Raw genomic sequence first — 12,297 nt, 5'->3', positions numbered from 1 at the left:
CCTACAATGTGGGAGACCCGGGTTCATATCCCTAAGTCAGGAAGATCTCCTAGAGAAGGAAATGGCAACCCACTCCAGTATTCTTGCCTGGAAAATTCCATGGATGGAGGAGCCTGGTAGGCTACCGTCCATGGGGTTGCAGAGTCGGACATGACTGAGCAACTTCACCAAACAGCGTGAATCAGACACGCAAGAATTACAGCTGTAATGGAGTGTTAGGATGGTAATATACTTACAAAGAGAGCGAGAGCCTGCTTTCTTGTCCCTGACTGCTTCCTCCATACCTGCCTCATGACTTTGCACCTGTTGAGAGGGTCTTCCCCACTGACTCAACAGGAGACACAGTTTTGATCCCTGGGTTAGGAAGATCCCCTGGAGTAGGGCATGGCAACCTACTCCAGTTTTCTTGCCCGAAGAATCCCATGGACTAAGGAGCCTGGCGATTAACAGTCCATAGGGTTGTAAAGAGTCAGACATAACTGAATCGACTTAGCATGCACGCCTGCACACATATGTGGCGAGTCTCCTTCAGGCGACTCCTCTTCCCAAACTCTCTGCAAAGTGCTCAGGAAATCCTGGGCCCCTACCTGGCCTCCAGAGCTTTCTTCTCTGTGGCTGTGCCCAGAGGGTCCTCAAGTCCTCCCAGTGGCCCCACCTGCGGCAGCTCAGCCTCCCGTGTTAGCTTGTGGCCAAGAGCACACAAAGGGCGTGTTTGCTTATTTCCTTCCCACCTTTCAAGGAGAGAGACAGCATGACCTCATCGCGGAGTGAGAGTTACACCTCAAAAGCATCCGAATCTTCTCGTCACCTTCCCCCATCCTCTGGGTCCGCTAGGGTTATAGTTAAGGGTTGGTGCCTCCGTTTCTGAGAGGCCCCAGAGCTGGGGTCTCCCTCCTGCTCCAGGCTGACTCTACCAGCCTGATTCTCCCACCCTGGGGGCTCGAGGGATCAGAGAAGGACTTGCTGGGACAGCAGAGGAGGGTAGGCTGCTTATAGCTCGGAGGCCTTGCTGCTGTTGGCACAGGTGGTTACAGCTGGAAGGTGCTGAAAGCACGTCTCCTCTCACCTCTGCTTTTGCAGGAGGTTTTGCAAGAGGCCGTGAGCGGCATCAGCTCAGGTGGCCCCGCCCACTTCCGGGACTTGGTCTGGGGACTTCCTGGGTGTCTGTTTTCCCATCCCAGGTTTCTGGTGGGGTCATGGGAGACGGTCGGGGCCTTCCACGTGGGACGAGTTGTTGGTGTTCAGTGGGGTCCGTGCTGCTCTTCTCTGCTCTAGGATCTTTTCCTTAAGGTACCTCATTCCCCACAGATAGGTTCCCCCAGGACGAAATTCCTGGGGGAACTCCTGGGAGGACTCTTGGGGGTCAGGGACCCCACTAAACGCCCTTGGGTTTCTCTCTCACCATGTTGTCTGGCCTATACTAGCTAGACTTCAGATTGCCCAATGCCCTGCAGGTTCCCTGACTCTGTAAGCAGAGATGCTGTTATCGGGAGGGACCCCCCACCCCCACCCCAGCCAGCACACCTGGGACCCCCACAGCCAGTTTCACGGAAACACATGAGTCTTGGGGAGGGTTCTGGGACTTTTATTTTTACTTTTTATATTTTAAAAGCCAGGGAAGATGGGCCAACTCTTGGTCCCTTTTGCGGCTGCATGCCTCTAAGGCCACCCCTCCCCCTCCCAAAGCCCCAGCCCCTCCCACCTGGTGGGCAGCGCCCCCCCTCTGCAGCACCCGTTCCAAGGCCCTGCCGCAGGGCATCCCAGGAAAGTGAGGGTCGTGGGTTCCATGCAAGCCCCGGGTGCCGTCCTCTCCTCTCCTGTGGGGGTACCCCACCGGAGGAGAAGGGGTTCTGAGGTCCCTTCCGGCCCCAGTGTCCCCCCAAGAAGGATGCTCCTCTCTCTCCAGGGGTCCCGTCCTTGCCCTGGCCCCGAGGGCCGCCCGGTGGGAGGCTCCGAGACGCAGCATTGCTGCCAGGCGTCTCCCCTGTTTTCTCTGCTTCTGTCCACAACCTTCCTCTTTCCCAGCCAGTGGGGCTTCTAATCTCCTCCTGTCCTGGGTAGGGGGTGGGGGGGGGGGAATGCTCTCTGAGGGCAAGGTGGAGAAAGGATGGCAGGAGGACAGCTCCCTCCAGGGGTATGATCCTTAAGTTGGGGTGTGGGGGTGTTCCTTCTTGGCTAGAACCCATTTCCCCGCCCCTGGTGGGGGGGGGGGGTGCCCTCCAGCCTGGGTTCAGCATTTAGCTGTTGCCTCTAAGGTGGGATGCTTCTTGTGCCAGGGTCTGGGGAGAGGCCCTGGACTTGCCCGCTCGTCTAATCAGCCTAGAGGGAGACCCCTGACTGAGCCAGGGAGGGAAGGCGCGCCCTCTCCACCCCAGCTACCACGGTGGCGTGTCTGGGACCCCGCGGCCAGTGTGCTGGCTGCAGAGCTTGGTCATTCTCATCCACCTGTACTCGTAGAGTCTGCAGAGCTGGCGAGGCCAGGCCTGTGCCCACAGAGGCCAAGAGGGCAGAGGGGCCAGGCTCGGGTCTATCCTCTTGGCTCCCTCCCCGCGCCCCCCACCTGGAGGAGGGCAGGGCAACCCATTCCAGATTCGTGCCTGGAGAGCCCCCATGGACAGAGGGGCCTGGAGGGCTACAGTCCATAGGGTCGCCAAGAGTCGCACACGACCGAGCAACTGAGCAGCCCTCACTAAGCACGCACCCCCCGGGAGGCTGGCCTTTCCTCCCCCTCCTTCTTCCTCGCCGTCTCCAGCTCCTCTCCCTCCTCCTCCTCCCCTCCCCGACCCCTCCGCCTCCTCCTCCCTGCCCCCCCGCCCCGCAGCCGCCGTTAGCCCGCGCGGGGACCGCGGGGACCCCGGAGGCGGCGGGCGGGCGAGGTCAGACGCCGTGCGCACCCAGGCCGAGCACCGAGAAGGCGGCGCGATGCTTGCGCAGCAGCAGCCGAATCTTCTCGTCGTCCGAGTCGGGGTCTAGGGGCTTGTTGTACTCGTCGTCCTCGGTCTCCGAGGCCGCGCGCTCTCCACCCGCGCCCGCGCTGCCCGGGGCCCGGGGCGTGGACGAAGAGGGCTCCAGGGCGCTCTTCTTCCGCCACTTGGTCCTCCGGTTCTGGAACCACACCTGGGACGAGAGGGGCTCTGAGGTTGGCACGCGCACGCCCCTCTGGGGCCGGCGGCTCCCCGCGGCGGCAAGCACTCTGCATCCTGGACTAGGTTCAGCAATGGACCAGGTTGGTTTTTTTTTTTTTTTTTTTGGAGGAGGGCAATAAAATAAAAGCTGAGTGCAGCAGCTTTTTCGGCTTCCCTGTAATCCTTCCGTGTGGTATACATCTTCTCCTTTGCCATTTGGGTATTGGGGTGGAAGGGGCTGAAAGGCTTTTAACCTACTAGACGTGCACTGAACTTAATGAATAATTTCTCCAACAATAAAACTAACATATGCTTACTGCTGGGGATAGAACCCTGCAGAAAGGACCCAAAGAAACAGAGCCATATGGAGAGGGCGCTTCCTCTCCAGCCAAGTTAGTATTGGACGGAGAAGGCTGCGGGGGGGAGGGGGTATGGGGGCACGGAGGACGGGGGATGAGGGTGGTTTGGGGGCCCTGGGAGAGCCCAGACCGGGTCCCCAGCTGCCCCTGTACCTCCCACTCCACTCAATCCCATCACCTTGTCACAGATTCAGGCAGTTCCAGCACAGCTCAGAGCTAGTGGGAGATGGTGCCCCAACCCGAAGCCCCTCAGGGCACAGTGAGCCTCAGAGTTGCCAGGGTTGCCCCAGGAGCCCGAGGAAGCAGAAGCCTGCATGCTCACTTTCAAGTGGGAGGTGTGCAGTGGGAGGGGTATCCCCGCTGAGCCTTGCCTCCACCTGGGCAGTGAGGTTCATGGGCAGTTGTGGGGAGGAGTTATATTCACTTTCAAATTCTTTAAATTTATTTTATATTGGTGGTGAACCAAGGCCAAGGCTGCCTAACAGAACAAGCCTGAAGTGAGTGCTGATCTGGCCCAGAGGCTGCCATCAGCTCTTGAAGTTTCGAGCCTTGGCCCTGCAGGGGCTGGGGAAGGCATGGGGTTGGAGCCCTGTAATCCAGGTTTGACTCCCAACACTTACTAGCCAGTTACCTTGGGCAAAAAACTTGGCTGAGTCGGTGGGTGGCTCAGACAGTAAAGAATCTGCCTGTTGTCAACCAAGTATCCTTCAATTAAAAAATAAATACATTAAAAAAAAAAAAAAGAATCTGCCCGCAATGCGGGAGACCTTGGTTTGATCCCTGGGTTGGAAAGATCCCCTGGAGAAGGGAATGGCAACCCACTCCAGTATTCTTGCCTGGAGAATCCCATGAACAGAGGTTATAATCCATGGGGTTGCAAAGAGTTGGACTTGACTGAACCATTAACACGTTCACTTTTCACTTTCAAGTTGGGTAATAAGACCCCACCATTGCCCTCCCGCACTGCGCACACATACAAAGTTGCTGTGAGGTTTAAATGGGCAGTTACACATCCGGCTCTCAGAAGAGGGTGCCACGGACGACAGCCATTGGGGTGATGGTCACTGTTGCCGTCTCCAGGGTTGGGCAGGCAGGCAGTGCCCACACACCTGGACAGCCTCCCACTGAGCTGCAGTTGCCACGAGCGTGGGGCTGCCTCCCCGCCAGGCAGTGGTGCCCCGTCCCGGTGGGCTCCTCACTGCCACACAGACAGCCTCTTCACCCGCCCGGACTCACCTTGACCTGCGACTCAGTCATCCCCAGCGAGTACGCCAGCCGCGCCCTCTCGGGGCCAGCCAAGTACTTGGTCTGCTCAAAGGTCTTCTCCAGGGCGAAGATCTGGTGGCCCGTGAAGGTGGGCCGGGTGTGCTTTTTCTTGTGGATGCTGTCGCCGAGGGGGTCCGGGGCTGGCAGGAGGAAGGAAGTGTGCCCTTACTGCGTTGAGTGTGGGGGAGTCCCAGCCCAGCCCTGCCCTGCCTGCCCCACAGGGCGAGCACCCCTACATAGAAGCTGCTGAGGTTGCGGGGTCATTGGAGCCCCTCTCACCTGAGCAGCCTGCCTCTGCCTTGTCTAGGTGGGCAGGGACCGCAAGGGCACCTGCCCCCAAGCTGTAGCTAACTGCTGCCAGAGGGTGCTTAGAACTGTGTCTCCCCGTGGAACATCCTTGCTACTCAGTGATGCCGCCCCACTAAGGGGCAGGAGAAGCCTCCTCTGGGTCTCTGGGATGTCCCTTCAGGTCACCGAGAAACAGATTTGATGCCTCTACCAACGATCAGGACCCCGGGGGCCTGGGAACTCCTCCACTTTCTTGCTCTTGAAAGAGCAAACCGTTTTCCAGGTTTCTGGGAAAACCAGAGCCTTAAGCTCCAAGTGACTGCCTGCTCCCTAGGCCTGGGAGCCACGAGGCTTCCACCCCACCGGAGAGTCTGGAGGCGAGGCCTCAAGAACTGAGTCCTGTGTCATACAGGACTGGAGAGCTTCCCGCCAGCTCTCTGTTTAACGTGTGACAATATATATGCTTCAGTGATACTGTCTCAGACACAGGGCATTCTGCCCGGTGCTCCGTGACTACCTAGAGGGGTGGGATGGGGTGTGGAGGTGGGAGGGAGGCTTAAGGGGGGAGATATATATATATATATATATATATACACACACACACACACACACACACACACACATACATACTTATGGCTGATTCACATTGTTGTACGGCAGAAACCAACACAACATTGTAAGGCAGTTATCCTCCAATTAAAAATAAATTTTTAAAAATACCCAAAAAAGCGTGGGAGGCAGGTGGGAGAAGTGACCCCTGCCCATCCAGGGCAGCCTCTCAGGAGCTTGGTGTGGGGAGGGGAGGGGAGGAGACTGTGGATGAGCCCCTGGGAAGCAGAAGGTCCATATGCTGGGCCTCGTTCAGCATCGTTTGACCCCCACATCCCACATCCTCGGGTCACAGGTGAGGAAACCGAGGCAGAGACAGGAGAGGAGACCTCTGGAGAGACCTTTGGTCCCCTCCTCTTGAGTGAATCCAGCCCCTGACTCTCAGATTCTTTGCTCTGTGTGTGTGTGCATTCGGGGTTGAAGGGCAGGGTGCAGAGAGGGGGCTGTGTGTGCGAAGGGGGACATGGAGGGAAGGGTAAAGCACCCCCAAACCAGCTGTAAGATAGGCCCCCTGTGGGCCTCATTGTGTTTCAGGCCACACAGGTGGGAGGCAGGCGTGCTCCAGGCTTTACTGGGCCGCCCCAAGCCCCCGCTGCAGTGCAGGCCCTCCGAAGGGGGACAGAAGTGGACGCCCCCTCTGCCTCTGCCTAATGCGGCCCGGGGGTGGTTCCAACAGCCACGGTCACCCCCCTGTGCCTCCCGGGGGAGGTCTCCCTGCCTCTGCACGACCCGCCACCTCCCCCAGGCCCTGAATGTCAGCCTGAGGCCCCGACTGTCAGCCTGAGGCCCCGCACCAACTCTCTGAAAGCCACAGTCTGGGGAAGGGTGGGTGAGGGGCCCCCCACCAACAAGGAGGGCCCAGCAGGAGGGGGCTCAGCAGCGCCTCCTGGAGGCTGGGCGGCCTGGCTGCTGCTGTTGACCTGAACCTACACACCCCCAGGAGGGAACCGGCCCCCCGGGATCGGGGCAGGACCCAGGTGGGGTCGGGGTACATTCATGTCCCTGAGTGCTGCTGGGGCGTGGGGGGACTCTGAGAAGGTGATGAGGGGGGAATTCTCTTCACTGGAGTGAAGTGGTGACACGGCTCTGGGTAGGAGAAGTAAGGTGAGCAGGACCTTACAAAGGATGGGGTGGGCTGTGTGGTCCTCTTTGGACCCCAGGGTCCCCAGGAAGGCGGCTGGTAAAAGGGGTGGGGACAGGGGTCAAGATGCCCATCTAGGCAAAGCCAGGGCGGGAGGGGGAGGGGAGAACCCCACGCCGTCCTGGGTGGAGGGACAGACCCAGGGTCTGCCCCCAGGCAGTCCAAAGGCTGCCAGGGGAACCCCCCGCCCCCACCTGCGCCCCCCACGAGCGTCCGCTCCCCTCCCCCTCCCGATACTCACTGCTGCCACACTGCCGCCCGCCTCGCCAGTCCTGGCCCGCGTCCGCCCAGCAGTTCCGGGTCCGGGTAGGGTATTCGCTCCCCGCCTTGGAGAAGCTCCCCACCTGGGGGCCGTAGTAGACCCCCTGGGAGCCGAGGCCACCGAAGCCGGCCACGTGGGGGTAGCCGGGCAGGAGGCTGCTGTTGGGCGCAGCCACGGGCCTGCTCAGGATGTCCGTGATGCCGTGGGGGGTCCCGGCCGGTAGCTGGGGACCCAAGCCCGGGGGGCTGAGCTTGTAGAAGGAGTTCTGCATGGAGTACTGGCACACAGGTGCCTTCATCTCCGAGAACTGGGCCAGCGGCGTGTTGTTCAGCAGGAAGGGGCCCTGCAGGTTGGACTCCATGGCCCCCCCACAACAGGCCAAGGGGAGGCCGGAACCCCAAATCTGGGTTCCTAGAGCCCCTGAGGTCCAGCCCAGAACCCCATGGCAGCTCCCGAGGGTCAAATCGGCTCAGGCCCTGGGCCGGCCTCCCCCCGAGGTGTCCAGCCCAGTCCTTGTCCGGGTCCCCGACCACGTCAGACACGGGAAGTCAGGTGTCCCCAGGCAGGTGCCAGCCCCCACCCCTTCCCCAGTGGCCCTGCTGTCTCCCCCTGCCTGGGGAGAGGCGGCTCCCCACGCCTCAGCTCAGGCCCCTTCTCTACCTCAGAGTCTGGGGACCCTCCATGAGAAGTTTTCAGTTCAGAGAAGCAACATTTCCCTGATAAAGATGGGGCCTATTAGAATACAGACCCGAGACTGGCTGAGCTGCCGGAGTCGCCTCGCCATTGGTGGAAACCCTCTCGGGCCTCACATTGGCTTTTCCTAGACAAATTGCACTTTGAAAGATTGACTGTAAAATCAACCAGTGTGTGTGTGTGTGTGTGTGTGTGTGTGTGTGTATGTGACAGAGAGAGAGACAGAAAGAGAAAGAGTGAGCACTCAGGAACCTCTGTTCATTCTGAGAAGGTCTACCCACTCCTGGTTCAAGTGAGCATCTAGGAAAAAGTGGGTATCTGGGGGGCTGCCTCTGGGGCAGCTGGAGGGCACAGCTCCTCCCCTGTGGTCTCGGGAGATGCTACCCTGAGGTGCCCAGGCCGCTTTCTGAGCAGATGCCCAGGCTTCTTGGGAGAGTGTACAGAGTGGACACGGAGGCTTGCCCCTCCTTCTCCGTGCTGGGATGGGTAAGTGGGGAGGCTGGGCTTTGGGGCCTGAGAGCCTGAGGTGGGAGCCTGCCAGGCAGGCTGGGCCAGGGGTGGGTGTGGGACCCCTCTGAGGGTTCTGGCTGGGTGCTTCCCAGGCTCTGGCTCCGCCTCTGGCTCTCCCTGATCCCCTCTGTCCTCCCTTCCGCCTCCAAGGACTCATTTGTGCTTCTGCCATGTTCTGCCTGGCTTGGCACCTGGGTTGGATGGGTTGATGGCTTGAGATGGCCATTGATTCAGCGATGGGTGCCTGTGCCAGCTTTTGGTTGGTGCTCAGTAAATATTTGATGGGTGAGACGAGATTGAATCACAGGGCACCCATATGCCTTTTTTTTTTTTCCTAATAAATTTTTACAACATACAAGGCTCCACCAGGGTCGCTCTCTCGTTTTACAAATAAGGAAAACACAGTAAGTAACTTGAATCATCTCTGCATGAAACAGCATCGTTTCCTGCAGTTTATTTTTATTTATTACTTTCTTTTTTTAATAACTAAATTTGTTTATTTTTAATCGATGGATAATTGCTCTACAATATTGTGCTGCAGCGTTAGTCGCTTAGTCATGTCCAACTCTTTGTGACCCCATGGACTGGAGCCCACCAGGCTCCTCTGTCCATGGAGTTCTCCAGGCAAGAATACTGGAGTGGGTTGCCATTTCCTTCTCCAGGGACAATATTGTGCTGGTTTTTGCCAAACGCCAACATCAGTCATAGGTATACCTATGTCCCTTCCCTCTTGAACCTCCCTTCCACTCTCTCCCCGCCTATAGTTTCTTTTTAAATGCCCATCAGCATGTCACTGGTTTGGACATGCAACATGACAGGGAACATAGTGGCTGCCAGACAGATGAACTTGTGTCTCTTCTCTGCCTGGCGGTCCCAGAGCCCTTTCTTTCTAGCCCACGGTCGCCCTTTGCCAGGCAGAGACGAGCCTGCTCCTGGGTTTTCAGCAGGAGGCCCAGGGCCCAGGTTGTAAGAATGGCTCCCCTTTCACAGAGAGCCGGCTCTGCCCACACTTCTGTTATCTGCTCGGGCTGGAACTGGCTGTGACCCTGTCATGCAAGTGACGCAGGTTAAACACAAAAAAGACCTCACAAAGGCTGTGGACCTTGTTTTTCTGGAAGTTTGGATTAAACACAAGAGAAAAGGTTTTTTTATCCATCTGAATTGGCTGGGCTACAAAGCTGTCCATCACCACCCTTTGGGAAGCCATATTCCAGTTCCCCATGTGGCTGCCGGAACCCACCCTGGCAGTTGTGATTCTGAACCTGTGTCTTAAAATCCCTCTGGGTGATGGTGTGCACAGCACGGTGGGCCGCTTGGCCTGGATACTGAGAGAGATGCTTCAGAATCAGGCTGAGGCTGGGGGCACTCCTAAGACCCTATGACTGTGACTTGGCTATATACCCTGCCTCCTGCCCCCACCAATGATGCAAACTTAGGAGGAGAAACCAGAGTAAATAATTTCTTATTTCACGCCAAGGTCGACAAAGGCATTTGTGTTCAGTGATCCCAGGATGACAGACTGAAGAGACTTTACTACTTGCTTGATCCCTTCCCCCATTTGATGGATGAGAAAACTGAGGCCAGCTTGGTGGCTAGCCTTGCAAGAAGTGTTAGGAACTAGTTAGGATCAGAGCCATTTTGTTGGAAGTTCTTGAATTTTGGCACTGAGTGCAAGGATGAGACACCCTCACAGGGAGCGCTGGGGGTCCCCCTGAAGTGTATGCCTGCTGTGGGCTTACCCACCTACCTTGCTCTTTGTGGTTCCCTCTGCCCCCTCCAAACATCTTGGATTTGCCCCCATCACATGGTCCTTATGGGGTGGGACAGCAATCTGCTCTACCATCTGGGGGGAGAGGGGCCTCTCCCAGAATGGGTGGTCCTGATTAAGGGGCTGCCCATGTTCCCAGAAGGTGGGCAGGTGGGGTGCAAGCCTCCCTGCAGACTGATCACCCCCAGACTCCTCCAGCCCCTCTCCCCCCACCCCCAACTCCCTAAAGATGAGCCGGAAGGAGAGAGGGCGCCTGTGCCATGAATCGATTTCTTTATTAATTTTGACATTTGTTCAGCTGGTGTAGGGAGAATGGTCTATACATCAGAGAAGGGTGGGTAGGGGGAAAATTTCCTCCAGAGAACAGAGCCGTGTGGGAGAGTCAAGAAAAGAATCATTTTCATAACAATTTAAAAAAATCAAGGTAATTCCAAAACTTCTAAAAAGCGTCTAAGGTGCAGACTGCAGCATTCTCTAGGCATCGTGTGGCGACCCCAAACCCCTCCCCTACAAGCTCCTACTAGCAGCGACGCGGCATGCCGCCGAGGGCCGGGGCCGGCGGGCCAAGCAGCCAAGCCAGACAGAGCGAGGGGCCAAAGCGCAGCCGGGGCCGGGGCTCTACGGGGGCTACCGGGTCGGGGCGCCGGGGTGAGGCGGGGCCTATGGCGGCGGGAGGCGGCCCTGCGCCTGTCTTCCTTGGCCTTCAGCGAGTCCAGCCGGCCGGGGGCGCTGGAGGGGTGGAGGAGCCGGGACCGGGCGACGGGTCAGGCTGGCGGCCGCGAGGATGCTCTGTGCGCCGCCCCGCGCGCTGGGGGGGGCTCCCTCTCCCCGCGCGCCCCTTGGAGGCCGGGCCGACCCCGACCCCACCTGGACCCACGGGAACACGTGTGCTCTAGGGCCGGCCAGGGCCGGGGGCGCTGCGGGGTGGGGGGCGCGCTCTGCCGTCGAGGGAGCTTCTGTGCTACTTGGAAGGTTCGGATGTGTTCGGAGGACACCTCGGCAGAGCGGTGGGGAGGACGGGGGCCGGACATCCACACACAGTGTGGCCCTTGGGCGGGCGAGAAGAGCCTGCAGTCTCTCTCCGGGCCTGGAGGGCGCCGCGGGGCGGGCGCGTTGTGCTGATTCGGGCCTCCCTCTGCTGGGGGTCGGGGTGGGGGGCTCTGGTGTAACTTTAAGGCTCTTCCCTGATGGCACCGAGGCGAGGAACTTCGTCTCCTTCCTGCCCTGACGGCGGGGGCGCCCTGGGCCGGGAGGGTCTCCTTCCTGGCTGGGGCCTCCAGGTGGTCAGCCATCTGTCCCCCTGCGCTCCGCCCGCGCCCCCTGCGCTGCCTCTCCAGGAGGCGGGGGGGCGGGGGCACCTTGACTGCCCAGCTCAGGCCACCCCCGCGCCCCATCTCGCAGGCTGCCTGGACTTACAGCACCAAGTTCGCTCCGGGAGACCTCGGGTGGCCTAAGAACTGGGCAGGTCCGTATTCGCTAGCCCTATGCCCTTCCTTCCTCTTTTACTCAAAGACAGGCCGTGGAGTTCCTTCTCCCGCAGCCTGGAGAAGTCCTCAGGAGCTGAGCTGTTTGTGAGTGCTCTGTACATACTGCTAAAGTGTTTCTATTGGTTTGCATAGTATTTATTGTTTTTCATATACACAAGGCTTGATTACTGTACAGTTTACACTTTGAACACAGACTAGGATAGAAGTGCTTGAAGGTATAGAAAACCTCTTCTCTATTGAACATGCTGGTGCAATCCTGGGACAGCCATCGGCCCTCCCCCGGCTGAGAGCAAAGACCCTTCCGGATGGGGCGCTGGCTCCCTTGGAGCCCTGCAGCTAAGCCTGGGGGGTCCTCGCCTCAGATTCTTAAGTCCCTGACACAAGGAACCCCCGAATGCATTCTGAAGGTAATGATTTTCCATTGGAAGATGATTAATACTGGCGAGGAGAGAGAGAGAGAGAGAGACAACATAAAAAAAAATCCAGTTTATCCACAGGAGAGTCTATACAGCCTCGGACATCACAGTAAAATCTGTGTGTATACTGAGCAGAGGGGAGAGGTGTACATGTGCGGGCATGTATGTGTTTCCTGATGCCGTGTAGCACATTCTGGAAGGTTCTGGAAGGTTCGGTCCACGGGCAAGGATGGTCACACATGGAGCATGGAGGTGTGTGGGTGCAGAAGGCTGGCGGATGAGGGCAAGGGATGAATGGTGTGGAACTGATTTCATGTCTAGTTTTCTTTTTTTTCCCTTTTCAGGAAGCTCATTCCCTCCCCCCCCCCCCCCC

The 12,297-nt window shown here is 58.5% G+C and overlaps 1 protein-coding gene across 1 annotated transcript; it reads right to left on the bottom strand.

The window, feature by feature from the left end:
• Positions 1-2,877: 2,877 nt before the first annotated feature.
• On the bottom strand, positions 2,878-7,416 carry NKX6-3 (NK6 homeobox 3). Its single transcript, XM_055570150.1, has 3 exons — positions 7,030-7,416; positions 4,721-4,890; positions 2,878-3,117 (listed from the first exon to the last, which is right to left on the bottom strand). Exons 1-3 carry the CDS (start codon positions 7,409-7,411, stop codon positions 2,878-2,880), a joined length of 792 nt encoding a protein of 263 aa, XP_055426125.1. The 5' UTR covers positions 7,412-7,416.
• Between the last annotated feature and the right edge of the window lie 4,881 nt (positions 7,417-12,297).

The sequence above is a fragment of the Bubalus kerabau genome, chromosome 2 (assembly GCF_029407905.1).
Source record: "Bubalus kerabau isolate K-KA32 ecotype Philippines breed swamp buffalo chromosome 2, PCC_UOA_SB_1v2, whole genome shotgun sequence".
Classification (NCBI taxonomy): Eukaryota; Metazoa; Chordata; class Mammalia; order Artiodactyla; family Bovidae; genus Bubalus; species Bubalus kerabau.
This window is presented reverse-complemented; position numbering and strand designations above follow the sequence as displayed.

What these genes read in the sequence shown, in the direction of transcription:
- NKX6-3 (XM_055570150.1), bottom strand. Translation starts at nt 7,411, where the DNA reads ATGGAGTCCAACCTGCAGGGCCCCTTCCTGCTGAACAACACGCCGCTG. An exon ending in CGGGCGGCAGTGTGGCAGCA is followed by an intron (nt 4,891 to 7,029) that starts GTGAGTATCGGG and finishes TCCTCCTGCCAG; the next exon opens with CCCCGGACCCCCTCGGCGAC. An exon ending in TGACTGAGTCGCAGGTCAAG is followed by an intron (nt 3,118 to 4,720) that starts GTGAGTCCGGGC and finishes CTCTCGTCCCAG; the next exon opens with GTGTGGTTCCAGAACCGGAG.